Below are 19,759 nucleotides of genomic sequence, written 5' to 3' on the forward strand. Positions count from 1 at the left end.
TTACTTGCAGCTTCCAGGAGTGAGTTTGATGAAGAAAAACTTCCATGTCTAGCACCACACCTACATGCCCATCCCCTACCCCGTGGCGTGGACAGCAGCCTACATCCCTGGCATTGCTGCGGCCAGGTCGCATACAGGTCTTGTCCTCTATGTGTCAGGCTTGCATGTTTTGACAGTTCATTGCCACTTTTGTTCACTGTGATGCTAGCACAGGTTCATCTGCCATCATTTTAACTACTGATGGTTTCTGGAGAGGAGCAGAGGATTAAAGAGATACTTGCTTCTTCTCTTTTTGGGAGACAGACACTCAACGAAATCTTCTTCAGGATGCTGGATGACCACACAGTGGAACGCAAACTTCAAAGACCGCACACATTGAAGAATACAAACTTTGAAAAACTGAAAAAAGTCACAGATGGCTCCAGCCATTGACAAGTAAGATTCAGCAATCTCTGAGGAGTAGAAGAAATAGAATTCCAGAATCACCACACATAACACTCAAAATATCTAGTTCTCAACAAAAAAATATTTAAAAATATACAAAGAAATTGGAAAGTATGGCCCATTAGCAGGGTAAAAATAACTTGATGGAAACCATTCCTGTGTGCCCAGGTGGCTCAACTGCTAAGAATCTGACTTTGGCTCAGGTCATGAGTCCAGGGTCCTAGGATCAAGCCCAGCATCAGGCTCCCTGCTCAGCAAAGAATCTGCTTCTCCCTCTTCCTCTGCCTGCTGCTCCTCCTGCCTGTGCTCTCTCTGTCTACCAAATAAATGAATAAAACTAAAAGGAAGGAAGGAAGGAAAGGGAAGGGAAAGGGAAAAGAAACCATTCTTGGAGAAGTCCAGACACGGGATTTATTAGTCAAAGTTGTTACATTAATGGCCTTAAATATGTTGAATGACCGAAAAAAAGCCATGGACAAAAAACTAAAGGAAATCAAGAAAATGACATATAAACAAAATGAGAATATTAATAAAGAGACAAAACTTAAAAAAAAGGGAAGCAAACAGAAATTCTGGAGCTGGAAGTACAATAACTAAAATGAAAAACACTCACTATAGCAGCTCAAAGATTTGAACAAGCAGAAGAAAGGATTAATGAACTTGGAGATAGGACAAGTGAAATTATCCAGTATGAGGAGCAGGAAAAAAAGTAATGAAGAAAAATGAACAGATCCAATAAACCTATGGAACACCATAAAAAGTACCAACATATGTATCATACAATTCCAAGAAGGAAAGGAAAGGAGCAAAAAAGGAATTTGAAGAAATAATGGCTGGGATTTCTGAAATCTGAAGAGACGTGAATACGCCCATCCAGGAAACTCACTAAACTCCAACAGGATGAACAAAGAGAGATTCACACTGAGACTGTGTCAAACTATCGAAACCCAATGACAATAAAAATGAAAGCAGCAGCAGAGAAACAATCCCACATGCACAAAGGGGCCTCCGCGGGACTAGCCGCCGATCTCTTTTCACAAACCATGGAAGCCACGAGGGAGCAGGAGGGCACACTGATAAGTTGGAAAGGAAAAACATTTTCAACCAAGAATTCAATATCCAGCACAACTACCTTTCAAGAATGAAAGTGAAATTAAGACCTTTTCATATAAAGAAAAGCTGACAGAGTCCATGATCAGCAGACCTGCTCTACAAAAAAATGCGAAGGGAGTCCCCGGAGCTGAAATGAAAGGACGTTATGAAAGTGATTCAAAGCCACGGGAAAAAATAAAGAACACTAATAAAAGTAACTAAATAGGTAGTATTACTTTACCTTTTTTAGGGTTTGTAATTCTCCCTACATGATTTAATATTCAAATGCATAAAACAATAATCATATGTCTGTGTTAGCGGACATAAAACAGATGAAATTGTGCTCTGTGACAATAGCAGGATATTTATATTATTAAAATTACATCTGTATTGTTCAAATTAGGTTGTTATAAGCTTAAGATGTTAATATAATCCCCACAGTAACCACAAGGAAAATAACTAAAAATATACAGATGTACAGAAAAGGAAAGAAAGGAATTAGAATGGTATACTACAAAACACACACACACAGTTACAAAAAATAGGCAGTAACAGAGAAATTGAGGAACAACAACAAAAAAAAGGATATACATAAGACAGATGACAGAAGTAAATCTTTCATCAGTAATCATATAAAATATAAATGGATCAAACTACCCTATTAAAAGTAGAGACTGGCAGGTTGGATTTTAAATAATCAGGATCCAACTTCATGCAGTCTATGAGACTCACCTTAGATGTAAGGAACAAAGAGACTAAAAGGATGAAAAAATGTATTTCATGCATAGTAACTAGAAGAGAGTTGAAGTGGCTCTAATATTATCAGACACAAGAGACAAGCTGAAACAAAACAAGGTTAGAGAGAAAGAAGGAAATTATAGATTGATAAAGCTTCAATATAGCAAGAAAATATAAACACTTACACACCTAACAATAGAGTCCCAAAATAAAGCAAAGATGATAGATTTGAAAAGGGAAGAAAAAGTTCTACGGTAAGGATAGGAGGCTTCAATACTCTGCTTGAAATAATAGATAGAGCCAGATAGGAAATCAACAAGGAAAGAGAACCTGAAGGACATTAAAACCAATTAGGCTGGGGCGCCTGGGTGGCTCAGTGGGTTAAAGCCTCTGCCTTCGGCTCAGGTCATGATCCCAGGGTCCTGGGATCCAGTCCTGCATCGGGCTCTCCGCTCAGCGGGGAGCCTGCTTCCTCCTCTCTCTCTGCCTGCCTCTGTGCCTACTTGTGATCTCTGTCTGTCAAAAAAATAAATAAAATCTTTAAAAAAAAAAAAAAAAAACAATTTTAGGCCTAACGGGCATCTATAGAACATTCCGCCCGACATCAGAACACACACTCTTCTCAAATGCACAAGGAGCATTTTCCAGATCATACTTTATAGTCTAAAAGCAAGTAATAATGTATTGTATTTTATTCTATTTTATTTTTTAGAGAGAGCAAGCAGGAGGGAAAGGGCAGAGGGAGGGGGAGGGAGAGAATCTCAAGCAGGCTCCATGACCAGGGTAGAGCCCAGTGTGGGCCTTAATCTCATGACCCTGAGATCATGACCTGAGCCAAAATCAAGAGTCAGAGACTTGTGGCACCTGAGTAGCTCAGTCAGTTAAGCATCTGCCTTCAGCTCAAGTCATGATCCCAGGGTCCTGGGGTCGAGCTCCGTATCAGACTCCCTGCTCAGTGGGGAGCCTGCCTCTCCCTCTCAAATAAATAAAATCTTAAAAAAAAAAAAAAACAGAGACACTTAACCAACTGAGCCACCCAGGTGCCCTTATAATATATTTTAAAAGATTAAAATCGTAAATTATCTTTTCCAATCACATAGAATAAAACTAGAAATCAATTACAGAAGAAAAACTGGAAAATTAAACCAAGGTCTTAAACAATAAATGGGCCAAAGAAGAAATTAAAGGGAATGTAGAAAATACCTAATGATAAATGGAAACAATAACAACACACCAAAGCTCATAGGATGTTGTGAAAGCCGTGCAAAAAAGGAAACCTACATCTTTAAAAGCATACATTAAGGGGCATCTGGGTGGCTCAGTCAGTTAAGCATCTGCCTTTGGCTCAGGTCGTGATCCCAGGGTGCTGGGATCAAACCCCAGGTTGGGCACCCCGCTTGTCGGGAAGCTTGCGTCCCCCTCTCCCTTTGCCTGTTGATCCCCCTGCTTGTGCTTTCTGTCAAATAAATAAATAAAATCTTTAAAAACAAGACAACTTCAGTTTCTTGATAAAAGCACTCAGTAAACCAGAAATAAAGGGAAATTTCCTCAGCATAATGAAAATTATATAGAAAAACCTAATGTAATAGATAATGGTAAAGACTGAAGGCTTTAAGATCAGGAAAAAGTAAAGGATGCTCATTTTTGGTACGTCTATCCAACAAAGTACTCGAAATTCTAGCCAGAGCAATTAGGCAAAGAAAATAAGTACAAGGCACCCAAGTTGGAAAAGAAGTAAACTATCTCTGTTCACAGATGACATGATATTCTACTAGGAGACCCTGAAGACTGCACACACCAAAAACAAAACAAAAACCAAAATCTTAGAAACAAACTAATTCAGCAAACTAGCAATATACAAAATCAAGACATAAAAGTTAGTTGCATTTCTACACATTGATAATGAACAATCCAGGGGCACTGGGTAGCTCAGTGGGTTAAACGTCTGCCTTTCGCTTGGGTCATGACCCCAGCGTCCTGGGACTGAGCCCCCCATTGATCGCAGAGCAGGGAGCCTGCTTCTCCCTTTCCTGCTCCCCCTGCTTGTGTTCCCTATCTCACCATTTCCCTCTGTCAAATAAATAAAATCTTTAAAATAAACAAATAAAATCTTTTTAAAAATTAAAATAAAAAATCATCCAAAAAAAGAGATTAAGAAAACAATTCCATTCTCAATAGCATTACAATAAATACAATACTTAGGAATAAATTTAATCAAAGAGGCAAAGAACTAGTACACTGAAAACCAGAAATGATCACTATTAAAAAACAAACAAAAAACATGTAAACAAATGAAAATACATCCCATTCTTTCGGAAGACTTGACAGGGTTAATATGACACCACCCCCCCTAACTGATCTACAGATCCAATGCAATCTCTCTAATAAAAGCTGTGATTTTGCAGAAACAGAAAAATACGATCGTAAAATTCATATGGAATCCCAGACAGGGAACCCAAATAGCCAAAATAATCTTGAAAAAGAACAAAGTTGAAGGACTCCCTCCCTGATTCCTGCACTTCCTACAAAACTACAGTAAACGACAGCATGGCACTGGCATAAGGATAGGCATGTAGATGAACAGAAAAGAACCCAGAAAGAAAACCCCTATATATATATATATATGGTCAAGTGATTTTAGAAAAAGGTGCAAAGACCATTTATGAACTGTTCCCCACCCACACACACCCCACCATTCATTATGTTGAAAGTCTAACCCGTTGTGCCTGTATTTGGAGACAGGGACTGTTAACAGGTGATAAAGGTTCCGTGAGATCATAGAGGCGGGGCTCACTTGATGGGGCTGGTGCCCTGTGCAAGGAAAAGATGTCTGAGATCTTCTCTACCAGGTGAGGACTCAGGGAGAAGGCAACTGTATTTCCGCTAAGAAGAGAACCCTCACTAAGGCTGAATCAGCCTAACCCTTGATCTTGGACTTGGTTTCCAGAACTATGAGAGACAGATTTGTTCTATTTGTTTCTTAAGTCACCCAGTCTGTATTTTTTTGGCAGCCTGGGCCGATACAGGCATACCTCCTTTTATTGTGCTTTGCTTGACTGTGTCTCTTACAAACTGAAGAGTGTGGTGACCCTATGTTGAGAAAGTCTATTGGCACTATTTTCCCAACAGCACTTACTCACTTTGTGTCTGTCACATTTTGGTAATTCTTTCAATATTTCAAACTTTTTCATTATTATAGTTGCTGTATGTCTGTGTGATTAGTGATTTTGAGTTGTTGAAAGCTTAGACGATGGGTAGCATTTTTATAAAACGTTTAGGGGGTGCGAGGGTGGCTCAGTTGGTTAATCAGCTGCCTTTGGCTCAGGTCATGATCCCAGGGTTCAAGCCCCACTTCAGGCTCCCTGCTCAGCGGGGACCCTGCTTCTCCCTCCGCCCCTCCCCCTGCTTATGCACTTTCTCTCTCTCAAATAAATAAAATCTTCAAAAAAATGAAGTGTTTACATTAAGGTTTGTACAGTTTTCTTAGACATAATGCTACTGCACACTTAATACACTGTATTGTAAATATAACTTCTTTATGAACACAGAATCCAGAAATTAATGACTTGCTTTACTGAGGTATCTGCTTTACTAGAGTGATCTGGAACTGAACACATAGGATCTCCGAGGCGTGCCTATACTATTCAATGGAGAAAACAGTCTTTTCAAAAAATGTTGTAGGGAAAATTGGTTGCAAAAGAAGTTGGGCCCTCATAACAATACACAAAAATTAGCTTAAAATGGATCGACGACCAAAACCTAAGACCTAAAGCTATAAAACTCAGGAAAAAACATAGGGACAAATCTTCCTAACCTTAGATTTAGCAACGATTTCTTGGTTGTGATGCCCAAAGCACAGGCAACAAAAGAAAAAATAAACTCAACTTCATAAAAATGAAAAATTTTTGTGCATTAAAGGACATAAACCAGAGTAGACAGAATTCACAGAATGAGAGTAAATATCCAAAAATCATATATCTGCTAAGGGATTACTATGCAAAATATACAAAGAACTTCTACACCTCAACACTTAAAAAAAAAAAAAAAAGAACCCAATTCAAAAATGGACAAAGGAACTGGACAGACATTTCTCCGAAGAAGATATACACATGTCTATAAATGCCTGAAAAGATGCTCAACATCATTAGCTATCAGGGAAAATGCAAACCAAAACCACCATGATATACCACTTTACACGCATTAGAATAGATATTTTTTTAAAAATGGAAAATAACAAGTCTTAGTAAGAATGTAGGGAAATTAGAACTCTCTATTCATCACTGGTGGGAATGTAAAATTGTAGAGCTACTGTGGAAAAGTCTGCCCATTCCTCAAAAAGTTAAATGTAGAGCTACCCTGACCCAGCAATTTCACTCCCAGAATTAGACCCCGAAGTACTGAAAGGATCCAAGGGGCGCCTAGCTGGCTCAGCTGGTTAAGCAACTCTTGAATTCAGCTCAGATCATGATCTTGGGGTCGTGAGACTGAGCCCCACATCAGGCTCTGTGCGGGATGCGGAGCCTGCTTAAGATTCTCTCTCCTCTTCCTCGGCCCCAGCTCCCCAAGCACTGCTCATGCACTCTCTCCCTGGACCCCAAAAAGGATCCAAAAAGATACCTGTACCCCCGCTCACAGCAGTAGTAAGTACGACAGGCAAAAGGCAGAAACACCCAAGTGTCCATCAACAGATGAGTGGACAAACAAAACAAAAAAACATGGTGTCTACAAACAAGGTCATTTTTTTTCGGCCATAAAAAAGATCGACATTCTGATACAGGCTACCAGATGGATGAACCTCAAGGACATTATGCAAAGTTACAGAAGCTATAAAGGGGAGGTAATGTGTTACTCCACTTAAGAGAAATAGACAAATTCATAGACAGAAAACAGAACAGAGATTGTCAGCAGCTGTGAGAAAAAGCGCACAAGGACAGATCCTGTTTAACGGGCAGACCTTCTGCTGCAAGTAAGCCAGTGCTGATGGTCATACACACTGTGACGATATTTAATGCCACTGAACTACATACCTAAAAATGGTTAAACAGTAAATTTTATGTTGTATATATTTTACAATAAAAATGGCAATTGTCAACTGTATTCTAAAAAGACACAGGAAAGTATGACTGTTCATCTTTTAAACTTACAATAGGTAAAAAGATGCGAATGGGTAGAATTCTTCCCAGTGCGAGTTCTCCAGGGCTGGGGAAGCAGCGCAGGGGGCGCCTGTGTGCGCTCAACCGTGTGCGAGAGGCGGCCCGGACCCGGTCACCAGCGCGGAGCCTCTCCCTGCCTGCGGGCGAGCGGCGTTTTCCTTGCCTCTCTCAGTTCTCCAAAACGAACATGCACTGCTTTTGGTTTCAGAAAACCGTGTGTTTGTTTTTAACGAGAAACGTCCCTCGTCCGCAGCAACACCGCGGACACTGCGTGAAGGGGCGGGACGCGCGGGGGCGGCGCTGGCGGAACCCCCGGGCCGTGGTCCGCGGTCAGCGCGCCAGGTCCTCGCGGAGGTGGATCCTCTGGTGCTGGCACATGTTGGAGCTGTGCCGGAAGGCCTTCCCACACTTGCCGCACTTGTACGGCTTCTCGCCCGTGTGGATCCTCCGGTGCTGGACGAGGTACGTGCCCTGGCTGAAGGCCTTCTTGCAGTCGCTGCACTTGTACGGCTTCTCTCCGTGGTGCGACCTTTGGTGGTGGATGAGTCTGGAACTGTTGTGGAAGGCCTTCCCACACTCACTGCACTTGTACGGCTTCTCCCCGGTGTGGATCCTCTGGTGCTGGATGAGGTGTGTGCTCTGGCTGAACACTTTGCCACAGTCATTACATTCGTAGGGCTTCTCGCCGGTGTGGCTTCTCTGATGCTCCACAAGTTTGGTTTTTTGGATGAAGGCTTTCTCACATTCATTGCATTTATAGGGTTTCTCCCCAGTGTGAATTCTTTGATGCTGGATAAGGTTAGAGCTTTGAGTGAAACCTTTGCCACATTCTTTACATTCAAACGGCTTCTCCCCAGTGTGGGTCCGACGATGTCGGATAAGGATCGAGCCGTCACTGAAGGCTTTCCCACAGTCGTCACACTTATAGGGTTTCTCTCCAGTGTGGATTCTCTGGTGATAAATAAGGGAAGAATAGGCGCTGAAGTGTTTCCCACAATCACCACACTTATAGGGCTTCTCCCCGGTGTGAATCCTCTGATGTTTCATGAGGTTGGGCCTCTGGTTGAATGTCTTCCCACACTCAGCGCATCGGTAGGGGATCTCCCCAGAGTGCATCCTTCGGTGACTGATGAACTCGCAGCTCTGACTGAAAGCTTTCCCACACTCGTCACACTTGTAGGGCTTCTCTTCACTGTGAAGCCGCTGGTGTTTGACAAGGTTAGCACTGTACCTGAAGGCTTTCCCACAGTAACCACAATAATGCAGTTTTTTCCCAAGAGGAATTTTCTGATCGTCTCTAACAACTAAATTTGCACTGAAGAATTCCCCAGAATCACGGACTATATTTGTCTTTTTTGACCTGTGTACACGTTTATGGTTATTGAGGTATGATCTCTGTTCAAAACTTTGCTCACATATATCGCATTTGTGAGGTCTCTGATCAGGGAAAGGGCTTGACCAAAACCTGAGGCTTCCCCCAGACTCCTGCATGTTCTCCTCGTTGGCCAGTGTGACTGGCCTCAGGCCTCTCTGCTCTACAAGCTTGCCCAGGCTCTCCTCTGGCTCCCAGACACATGCGTGGGTCTCTCCAGGATCAGGTCCTTGGAGAACAGCCCTCCGGAGCTGATCCAACTCTTCCCCATCAAGCATCTCCCCTGAAGACAACTCTTTGTATTCAGTCCTGGTCCCATGACCTGGAACAATGAACGAAACATCTTAGGACCACCTGTTCGGACTTGACAAGGGAAAAAATGAAGATGCTGCAGACTACCTGTACAGTACCAATTCCGTCACCTCCAAAGTCCCAACACCTGGCAGAGACGACAGCCTGTATCTCAGAGGCTTACAGACTCTGCCCACGGCTGCAACCTTGCAGCGGTCCAGAGCTGACCAAGTCTATCTGCCTTCTGCTTCAGTGGGACTGCAGGACACTGGTCCTCAGCAGAAAAGGACAGAAGATGGCAGCTTTGCACCACACAGAGACCAGAGCGGCCCTGAAAGTCATGGAGGGCATGGGACAGACAAGGAAGTGAGCCTGAAGCCACTAACAACAGCTAATCCACCCAGAGTCCATGGAAGGAAAACCAGCTGTTTCCTCAGAACAGGAGAGGACCAACGTTGTGCCAACCACGGACAAGGGACACACCAAGACCCTCAGTCTCCCTAGCAGGCTGGACCCATTCTTTGGGCTTTTGTCAGAGGCCTGAGAGGCAACCCAGTTAATCACCAGCCCCTTAAACTCAAGATGCCACAGAGAATGCTTCCTGACACCCTCAAGCCTCCATTTCTTACTTCCTGACCAGACAGCCACACATCAACCCCACCATCTGGTGGAAGGTACCACCAGAAGTGCATTCTCTGTGAGAAAGAACATGTACAACTATCCCAAAATGGGGACAACCAAGTACTAACAAGAATGGAAAATAACTGTGGTACATCCATATGACAGAAGATTGTACAGCGATGAAACAGAACATACTCCGTACGACATGGGCGCCCTCACAACTTCAGATGCCCCAAATGAGACCAGACACTGAGCTAAGGGGCAGAGTGGCCTCCCGATGTCAGAGAGAAGGACCCTGTGAGGAGCAATGGGAAATGACAGAGGGAGGTCCAGTGGGCTCCCGGGCAAATAGAAGTGTTCTGCATTTTGATTTGGAAGATGGTTTTTACAAAAATTCACCGAGTTATAAACAGGATTTATCCTGATTCTCTAAGAATAGATATTTGATTAAACAAATTTACAAAGGAGAAATTAAGAGTTCTTTAGCCAGTGGCTGCTTCCTAGGACATCATCAAGATGTGCAAAATAAAGCTTATCAGAGTTGTCCACAGCAATGACACCAGAGAGCACCCTTCCCACGGGCACTTCCCGCCAAAGGAGCAACTGAGACTCGTGTATAAACACGGACACTCACTGAGTGAGAAAGGAGGGGACAGCGGTACCCACGGGATCGCTGCACTCCTGTCAAGAAGGGACCTTCGTCTACGGGTGTGGAACGGACAGCACCAGGGAGGGGGCAGCGGGCACACCACAGAACACACCGGCGTGTGCGTGAGGAGACAGTCTTTCTTCCTTGCAACAGTTTATAATTGCCAAGTGGATAATTTAGAAAAGGAGAATGAAGTAACGGTCTGCATCACTGCGGTCCCATGTGACCCTCCTCACAGGGCATGAGCTCTGAAGGGCAGGGCTCCACGGGGTCCCTCTTCTCCCCTAGCCAGCAAGGCCCCCTCTCACCTTCCCAGAAGACTCAACTCAAGAATCTCCACACTGAGGCACCCAAGCTGACAGAGGGGACCTGGACTTCAGCACACGCCCTTCCCAGGGTTGCCACGCTGCCCTGATGCACCTCGTTCTAAATACCTAAGTCCCTCAGCACATACGCTGGATCCCAACAAATGCTTGTTCAGCCACTGCTGGGGAAGCGGCCCCCCTCACGCACCTGAGGCACTGACTCTCAGTCGCTCTTCCCCCTCGGCGCCCTGTGCATCCAGGACCCACGGCTCATCCCCTCGTTCCAACTGTGTGATCACCCCAGGCTTGGGACCTGCAGGTCCAGCTCCTGGGAAGAAAACGGGGCCTAGAGTGGGTGCTGAGGATGCAGGGCTGTCCTGAGCGTGTCTCATCTACAACTGGGGCGGCAAGGAGAGGCACAGGCAAAGTGGGGTGACGGGAAGTCTGGACACTCTTGGAGGGCTGGGGACGGTCATGAAGACGAGGTCTGAGATCTAAGCACCGGGAACAAGAGCCCGGGGACGCTCTCCACCGGGAGATATGCAGTCCCTCTATCTTGGGCCTGGGGCAGGGAGGCAAGGCTTATCTGGGAGCTCAGAGGAGAGAAGCACTGACCCAGCCCCACTTGGCCTCTCATCTGCACAAACCAGGTCTGCCTAGGGCCAGAGGATGACGTCCCCAGCGCAGCCCCTCCTGAATCATCGGTGCCCAGGGCTGTTCCCTGACCAGCAGCCTAGTGAGGGGACTTACCCAGGGAGACCAGGTTCCTGTAGGTCTCCAGCATCACGTCCCTATAGAGGCCCCTCTGAGCAGGGCCCAGACGACCCCACTCCTCCCGGGAGAACAGCACGGCCACGTCCTCAAAGGTCACCTCGGCCTGGAATGACAGGGGCTGCTGCAGGCCCAGGCTGGAACGGCAGAAGCATGGCAGGAACAGCAGCACAGGGGTGACTCCAGGCATGACCCCCCGGTACAGGCCAGGGGAGTGACCTGAGTCCCAGGGTCACCCATCCTCTGCTCCATACTCGACCCCAACATGCCTGACAGTGTCCGCGAAGACAGAGCAGTCAGGGAAGCCCTCTGGGGAGATTTCAGGGAAACCGGATGCTCACCTGGGGCAGGGCAGACAGGTGCAAAGCCGCCATCACCTGGAACCCTGGGCTTCCCAGTGTGAGTCACACTGGTGCTGAAGGAAGAGAGAGGAACACACGGTGGCCCAGCCTGCCCCTCCTGTGGGCAGCTTCAGGCCACACTCATCCCCATCAACGTACAGCTGGTCGCCAGCTCCCTGCCTGGGGCTGCCCTACCCGACCCTCCCCTACCACAGGGACACCTGCAGGGTTGACTCCTCAGGTCATCTGCTCCCCTCAACCTTTCTGACACACCAAGCAGTCTCATTCAGGAGGAAAATGGCAGTACCCATGCACTTTATATGCAAGAATAAAGTCAACTTGTTAAGTGTTGAGGACAAAAAGAAGTTAAAAAAAAAATCAACAGAAGGTACAGAACAAAATCAAAGTATAGACGGTAAAAAATACATCAGTAGAAACAAGTTCAGTGGCTGAATAATGGTTAGAAATAAAAGAATTAAACTCACCTACTAGAAGCACAAGACTCTCTAACAGAGACACACAAAATGCACCTGCATAACCTAAAACAAAGTAACACAGAAAGGCTGAATATAAGACAAGCGTCTGGGGGGCTCAGTGGGTTAAAGCCTCTGCCTTCGGCTCAGGTCGTGATCTCAGGGTCCTGGGATCGAGCCCCACATCGGGCTCTCTGCTCAGCGGGGAGCCTGCTTCCCCCTCTCTCTCTGCCTGCCTCTCTGCCTACTTGTGATCTCTCTCTGTCAAATAAATACATAAAATCTTAAAAGAAAGTGAGTAACACATATTCGTAAAAGGGAAACCCACCCAGAAGCTGTCACTGCAGACAAGTGTGTGTCCACCAAGACACTCGGGACACGGAAAGCCGATGCTCATGGGAGGAGCAGAGAGCAACCGGCAAAGCCCCCCTGGAATGACGGATCCCAGTGCGCCCCTCAGACACCAGTGGAACGAGTACAGAATAGTTGCTTGAAGCAGAGAGTCCAAGACAGATCTCAAAACTACTAAAAACACCACACACCAGGCAACAATTCCAAAGATTGATACCACTTGGCAAAACATTCTCTGACCCCTGTTGTTATGCTGGAAATATATGATTAAAAAGGACCACCTCAGGGGCCTTGGGGGGCTCAGTGAGGTAAGCATCTGCCTTCCGGTCAGGTCACGATCCCAGAGTCCTGGGTTTGAGCCCCACATTGGGCTCCCTGCTCAGCGGGGAGTCTGCTTCTCCCTCTCCCTCTGCCCTTCTCCCTGCACATATGTGCTTTCTCTCAAATAAATAAAATCTTTTAAAAAATAAAGAAATTAGACACAGACTAATAAAAGTAATTCAAGAAAAGATGGAAGAAAATAAAGAATACTTGATTTAAAGAAACAAAACATAATCTCAACACTGCTAATAAGACACACAAATATCTGGCAAGTCCAATGGAGGGAGGCAGAAAAGAAATGGAAAAAGAAATACTATTAAGAACAAAAAGGGGACATAATTCTACATACCACACAAGCAGCAACAGTTGTCAGAGTGCAGTCCAAGACCCTGGGGGCAAAACAGTAGAACTTTATTGAAGAACGTCTAAAAGAGCAATAGAGAGTGGGCATAGAAAGGACTCAATGTCATAAAAATGTCAGTTCTCCCCAAGTAAATCTATTAATTCTGTACAACCAAAATTGCAACAGGACATAAACATGAAATCTGACCAAAATGACTCAATATCATAATAATGATCCAAGATTGACTAAGGCCAGGCCAGAAGAGAACTAAAGTTAGGCAGACGCATGTCCTACCACAAACCAGGACTTCCCATAAGACTACGGTAATAAAAGTGAGGTTTGAGCACAGTAAAGAAAATGAGGAACAGATCGGTGCACGTGGCAGACACATAAGGGCGTGCTAACCAAAATGGTATCACACAACTGATTTCCCACAGGAAAGTAAAATTCAACGGCTGCCTTCTATGGCACACAAAAATATATTTTAAAAACACTGAACACCTAAATGTTTAAAACAAAATGTACGGCTATTGTAAGAAAATAACATGCAAAATACAGTACATCAAGGAACACTTGTTTTACAAAAAATTTCTGTACAAGACACATTAAAAAAACAAGCTGTAGAATCAAAGATATTTGCAAACATACTTAATACATAAAAAAAGACCTACCAAAAAAAGACCATTTATTTTAAAAAATGAACACATGACAACTTGGGAAATCACAGATAATGAAATCAAAGGAACACCTGCGCGACTCAGTCAGTTAACCGTCTGCCTTCAGCTCAGGTCATGATCCTGGGGTCCTAGGATCGAGGCCCCGCATCAGGCTCCTTGCTCAGTGGGGAGGCTTCTTCTCACTCTGCCTTCCACTCCCCCTGCTTGTGCTCCCTGAGAAGTAAATAAAATCTTCAAAAAATTTTTTTAAAAATCAAAGAGTCCAATAAACATCTGGAAAGGGGGAGCCTGGGTGGCTCAGTCAGTTAACCGTCTGCCTTCAGCTCAGGTCATGATCCTGGGGTCCTAGGATCGAGGCCCGCACTGGGATCCCTGCTCAGTGAGGGGAGGTTGCTTTTCCCTCTGCCCCAGCCCCGCTCGTGCTCTCTCAAATAAAAATCTTTAATTTTTTTTTAAAGATTTATTTATCTGACAAAGATACAGCAAGAGGGAACACAAGCAGGGAGAGTGGTGGAGGGAGAAGGAGGCAGGGCTCAATCCCAGGACCCCAGGATCATGACCCGAGCCGAAGGCAGACGATTCATGAGTGAACCACCCAGGCGCCCCTCTAATAAATAAATTCTTTTTTAAAAATCTGAAAAGGGCACCTGGGTGGCTCAGTGGGTTAAGCTTCTGCCTTTGGCTCAGGTCGTGATCTCAGGGTCCTGGGATCGAGCCCTGAGTTGGGCTCTCTGCTCAGCGGGGAACCTGCTTCTCCCTCTCCCACCCCCCTGCTTGTGTTCACTCTGGCTGTCATTCTCTGTCAAATGAATAAATAAATAAAGTCTTTAAAAAGTGAGGGTTGTTTAGGGAACCAAATGGGACTGGGGACCCTGCATCTAGAGCAATTCCACTTCAACAGCTTTCTTTAGGAAAAAAAGGCGGGGGTGGGGTGGGGGTGAGGAGGGATGCCTGGCTGGTCCAGTCAGTAGAATATAGGAGTCTCCATCTGCCCACTTTCCCATGAACCTACATTACAAAAAAAGACGGGGGGGGGGGCTGGCTCCGCTGGTACATCCTGCCACTCCGACCTTGTGATCCCAGCCAGACACTGGCCACAGAGATTGCTTCTCACCAACACACGTCTTTATTCCGTTTTGGTTTTCTTAAAGATTTATTTGCGAGGCACAGAGAGACAACGAGAGACCGCAGGGCGGTAGAGGGGGAAGCAGGCTCCCCACAGAGCAGGCGGCCGGATTTGGGACTCGATCCCAGGACCCTGGGATCATGACCCGAGCCTAAGGCAGAGGCTTTAACCCACGGAGCCCCCCAGGCGCCCCTAAAGTTTTCTTTTAAAAGTCGGTGTGTGCGCGCGTGTTTAACGCACCTTCGAGGCACAGAAACAGGCGCATTTATTTCAAGTCTTCGGTGTCAGACGCGGATCAAGGCCTCCAGGGAAGAGGAACGGAGTCTGGCCGCGGAGCGTCAGAAGCGAAAAGGCGGAGGCCGGCGCCGTGGGACTGGCGCTTCGGAGCCGCTGAAGCGAGAGGAAGCACGGGAGGCGCGCGGCGCGGGCCACGACGGACACAGGCGGCGCCGGGCACTGAGCGCTCCCCGCAGGGGCCGCGGGAACCGGGCGGCGCGGGGGCAACAGCCTGCACCAGAGGCGAGGCCAAGGCCCGGCCCACGCTGCGGGCTGCGCCGAGTCTGGCGAGCTGGTGACCGTCGGCGCGGCGGGGAGGGGCCGGGACGGGAAGGGGCCTCGAGTCGGCGGGCCAGGAGGGCCCCACAAGAGCCCCTCGGGACGACCTGGGAAGAGGCCCCAGGGTTCCCCCGAGCCCTCAGACCGCGGAGGAGGAGCCTCGGGCCGGGCGGGGGCCCGGCAAGGAACAAGGCGGGCCAGGGCGGCGGACGGCAGGCGCCGGGCTGGGGGACCGCACGGGTCGGGGCTTGCGGCCCATCGGGAAACCCCGAGGGGGGAACGGGGCACTTCGAGGGGGCTCCGAGAGTGGGGACAGGGCCCGCCGGGGGACGCCGGGGCGGGAGATGCTGTCGGCCGCGGGGCGGGGGCCGGGGCAGCTCTGGGGTTACAGGGAACGGCCGGCGGCGCGCGCCCGGGAGCGCTCGCGGTCACCACCGCCCTCGCCCGGCCACACTCACCTCAGCGCCGCAGACGAGCCGCCGCCCGGCCCGGCCGCACTAGCCCCACCCGCCGCGCCGACCGCTACCGACCGGAAGTGACGCCCTCACCCCGCGTCCTAGCCGGAGACCCCCCTCGGGCCGCTCTAGGAAAGCGACTCTCAGTAGCTAACCTCCCGGGGGAACCGACAGGCGGTGCCCCAAGTCGGGCGCGCGGCCGCCAGGTAGCAGTCTGGAACCAGAAGCCCGGAACTCCAGAACCCAGGCGGGGGCGCGCAGCTTGGGGATTGGAGGACCTCGCTTTAGGGAGAGGCTGAAGGCCCTACAGCCAACACCCAACCAGGCCCTTTCCTTTGGAGCTGGGGAGAGAAGCCATGCCACCACCAGGAGACGGACACCGGGCTTACCGGGGACAGGTTTTAGCACACTGAACCCAGGCCCACGGGGGGAGGGGAGGCTTCCTTGGGTGCCAGCTACTAGAGCAACCCCTCCCTGATGGCCACCTCTTGGACAAGGTCCCAGACCACGGTGTCCAGGAGGGTGAAACAGCATGCGCTCTTACAGTCCAGGAAACGGAGCCCAGCCCTCTTTCCTTCACAGGGAAATGATGCCCTCCTGCTTTTCTTCACCACTTAGGCTATAGTGGGTGGTCAAGTGGAGACCAAAAAGGCAAGAGTTGGGGGCAAGGTTCATGCTGGAGACAAGGAGCCCTGTAGCAGCCACAGAAAGGCCGCCTCAATAAGGCGGTCTCCAGGAACACCGGCTCCACCACCTTCCCACCTGCGGTCTGTACAAGGGGCATTCTACCTCAGCCAGCTTCCTACTCTGTCCCCCAACCTTGTCCCTAATGTTCATTGTCACTAATGAACCCCCACTACCATCTCTATGCCTCACTGGCTCAACAGATCTGCCCTGGTTCTGCCAGTTTTGATGAGCCTGCCCAAGTTTGGGACAAGGTCCAGGGACAAAAACAGGAAGTCCGTTTGTTGAGAAACTAGTTGGACTATTCCGGTCCTCCCACCGCAAGACAGCTCTCCCGTCCTCCAACCCACGGCTTCAGGAGCACCACTCTCCTCCCTAAGCATCCACACCCTCACCCAGAGAGATGCCCCAAGTGCTCAAGTTCACGCAGATTTGCGTGAGATCCTGTTCCCTGCAACGGTGGGGTGTGTGTCGGTGTTTTCCAGGAATCGGGGTGTGAAGATACCCAGCACCCCTACCTCTTCTCTCCAAACTTTCACTATTGGCGGCTTCATTCAACTACATCCTTCTCTTGGCGAAACTTTAAACTCCATGGCAGTTCTCCTGTCGAGGACTCTTCCCCTCCGAAACCATGGACAAGCACAAGTTAATGGCAGAAGGACACACTTTATTGAGCCCCTCAACCCTAGTTCTCCTTCTCCTGCACAGTCTTGGTTCCCCGGAGACGCCCAGTCCGGCGGGCAGCAATAAGACCCACTTTGCGGCCAGCAGGGGCATCTCTGCGGATAGTGGAGGGTTTGCCAATGTGCTGGTGGTTGCCACCTCCAAAAGGATGCTCCACAGGCTGCAAAGAGAAAGGTGGCATTAGTACAGGGCTGTGGACCCACCTACCTCAGGACCTGGTTAAAAGCAGGATCAAGTGACCTGTGCCAACAAACCACAACCCAAAGCCTCACACTGCAGACCCTCTGTCGCAGAAGGGAGATGCTCCAAGGAAGGACGTGTCCGTCTAGCCTCCCAGTCCCCAATCCCTGCCTCAACCACCCATTTCTGGACTACTCACATTCATGGCCACACCCCGCACACGTGGCCAGCAATTCCTCTTTGCCTTGTACTTGTGGTAGGCACGGCCAGCCTTCAGAATGGGCTTGTCAATGCGGCCACCTCCGGCCACCACACCTGTTGGGAAGATCAGGCACCTCAGGAACGTGCACCATACCTTCCCTAACTTGAGGACCCTATCGGGCAGAGCATCCCCATCCCCCGACGGCTCGTGCTCTCACTGGACTCACACACCATCACGCGGCTCCCAGAATCTCCTCACCTCTTCCCAATTACCTCCAAGCAGCCTAGCAGACGACCCCAAGTTCCGAGTCTGCTGGGCAGCCTAGTCAGGCCCTTGCACACACCATCGGCAACGGCTACCTCCACCTATGGCTCTCCAGGAAGAACCCCTACTGCACCCCATCTCCGCAAACACATCACTCTAACTTCTAAGCGGCAAGAGGAAGGCGGACTCAGTCGCCACGTGACTCGACCCGAGCCGCTTGTTTTGTAAACATCTGCTCAAGAACGCTTGGGGGAGGGGGCGGGGCGACCTGGCGGCTCCGCTGGCTGAGGATCCAGCTCTTGGCCCTGGTGATCTCAGGGTTGTAGGCTCCAGCAGGGGGCCAGCCTGGACATCCTCTCCCTCTACCCAACTCACACCTGCGCTTTCTCAAACCAACCTGCAAGACCACCTAGAGAGCGCGCGGGGGCGGGGCGGGGTACAGAGGGAGAAGCTGAGCTCCCGCTAAGCAGGGAGCTTGACCCTGGGCTTGATGCCAGGACCCTGGGATCACCCCCTAAGTCAAAGGCGGAACTGGCCACCCAAGCGCCCCTGCAACGAATCTGTATAAAAAATAAAACCTTCCCGAGAAGCTGTTCCTGGTCTGCCACACTTCAAAGGCGCGGCTGCAAGAGCAACACGAACGAGCACCCCGAGGCCGCCGCCACTCACCGACCACAGCTCTGTTGGCTGAAGAAATGACCTTCTTCGAGCCCGAGGGCAGCTTCACGCGGGTCTTCTTGGTCTCCGGGTTGTGGGAGATGACGGTGGCATAGTTCCCCGAGGCTCGGGCCAGCTTGCCCCGGTCCCCGGGCTTCTCCTCCAGACAGCACACGATGGTGCCCTCGGGCATGGTGCCCACCGGGAGCACGTTGCCGATGTTGAGCTGGGCTGCAAGAAGCCGGCCGCTCGGGGTCAGCCCGCGGCCGGCGCAGCCGCCCCCGCCGCCCCCCGCCGCCCCCCGCGCCGACGCGAAGCCCACCCTTCTTGCCGCAGTACACGAACTGGCCCGTGTGGATGCCCTCGGCGGCGATGAACAGCTCCGTCCGCTTCTTAAACCGGTACGGATCCCGGAAGACCACCTTGGCGAGGGGTGCGCCGCGGCCCGGGTCGTGGATGATGTCCTGCGGGCCGAGCGCGCGTGAGCGGCGGGTCCCCGCGAGGCTCCCCGCGTCCCCACCCGCCCGCGGAGAGGGGCTGCCCGTACCTTCACGATGCCCTTGATGTAGCCGTGGCGCTCGGCGAAGTCCACGGCGCGCAGACGCGCGGCGCCCTTGCGGTGCTTCACGTGCGCGCGGAACACCGAGCCGGCGCCCTTTCGCTGCCCACGGATGACACGGCCCATGGCGGTCTGGAGGCGGCTCACGGTTAGCGCCCAAGCGGCCCGGGAACCCCCGCCGCCCCGGCTTCAGGGTCCCCGCCCCCAGCATCCTCCCTCCAGGTCCCACCCTCCGCGCCCCCATCCGTGGCCGTGCGCCCCAGCTCTTTCGGGAGTCCCGGCGGGGTCCCTAGCGGGCGTCAGGGCGACGGATGGCGACGGATGCCGCGAGGGCCGCCAGGCCACACGCACGTCCTACCTGCTGCCGAGCGCGGCCGGAAAAGAAGACCCGGCAGCCGAGAGCCGCCTTATCTTCCGGGGCGGGGCCGAGAGGCGCTTGACCTTCCGGCGC

The 19,759-nt window shown here is 49.7% G+C and overlaps 2 protein-coding genes across 4 annotated transcripts; both read right to left on the bottom strand.

Moving 5' to 3' along the window:
* Positions 1 to 7,696: 7,696 nt before the first annotated feature.
* Positions 7,697 to 16,081, bottom strand: ZNF34 (zinc finger protein 34). Of its 3 annotated transcripts, none has more exons than XM_044244688.1 (6): positions 15,309 to 16,081; positions 13,272 to 13,311; positions 11,778 to 11,851; positions 11,416 to 11,542; positions 10,874 to 10,993; positions 7,697 to 9,121 (listed from the first exon to the last, which is right to left on the bottom strand). In XM_044244688.1, the coding sequence occupies exons 3-6, from the start codon at positions 11,808 to 11,810 to the stop codon at positions 7,758 to 7,760; spliced, it is 1,644 nt and encodes a 547-aa protein (XP_044100623.1). In that variant the 5' UTR covers positions 11,811 to 11,851; positions 13,272 to 13,311; positions 15,309 to 16,081; the 3' UTR covers positions 7,697 to 7,757. The 3 variants fall into 3 exon arrangements, with proteins under 3 accessions (XP_044100623.1, XP_044100621.1, XP_044100622.1); XM_044244686.1 differs by lacking the exon at positions 15,309 to 16,081 and adding an exon at positions 14,014 to 14,053; XM_044244687.1 differs by lacking the exon at positions 15,309 to 16,081 and adding an exon at positions 14,014 to 14,051 and having other exon boundaries at positions 13,272 to 13,347.
* Positions 16,082 to 17,408: 1,327 nt separating this feature from the next.
* On the bottom strand, positions 17,409 to 19,746 carry RPL8 (ribosomal protein L8). Its single transcript, XM_044244689.1, has 6 exons — positions 19,667 to 19,746; positions 19,297 to 19,440; positions 19,072 to 19,213; positions 18,762 to 18,980; positions 17,826 to 17,941; positions 17,409 to 17,606 (listed from the first exon to the last, which is right to left on the bottom strand). Exons 2-6 carry the CDS (start codon positions 19,432 to 19,434, stop codon positions 17,448 to 17,450), a joined length of 774 nt encoding a protein of 257 aa, XP_044100624.1. The 5' UTR covers positions 19,435 to 19,440; positions 19,667 to 19,746; the 3' UTR covers positions 17,409 to 17,447.
* Between the last annotated feature and the right edge of the window lie 13 nt (positions 19,747 to 19,759).

Source organism: Neovison vison, chromosome 4 (assembly GCF_020171115.1).
Source record: "Neovison vison isolate M4711 chromosome 4, ASM_NN_V1, whole genome shotgun sequence".
NCBI lineage: Eukaryota > Metazoa > Chordata > Mammalia > Carnivora > Mustelidae > Neogale > Neogale vison.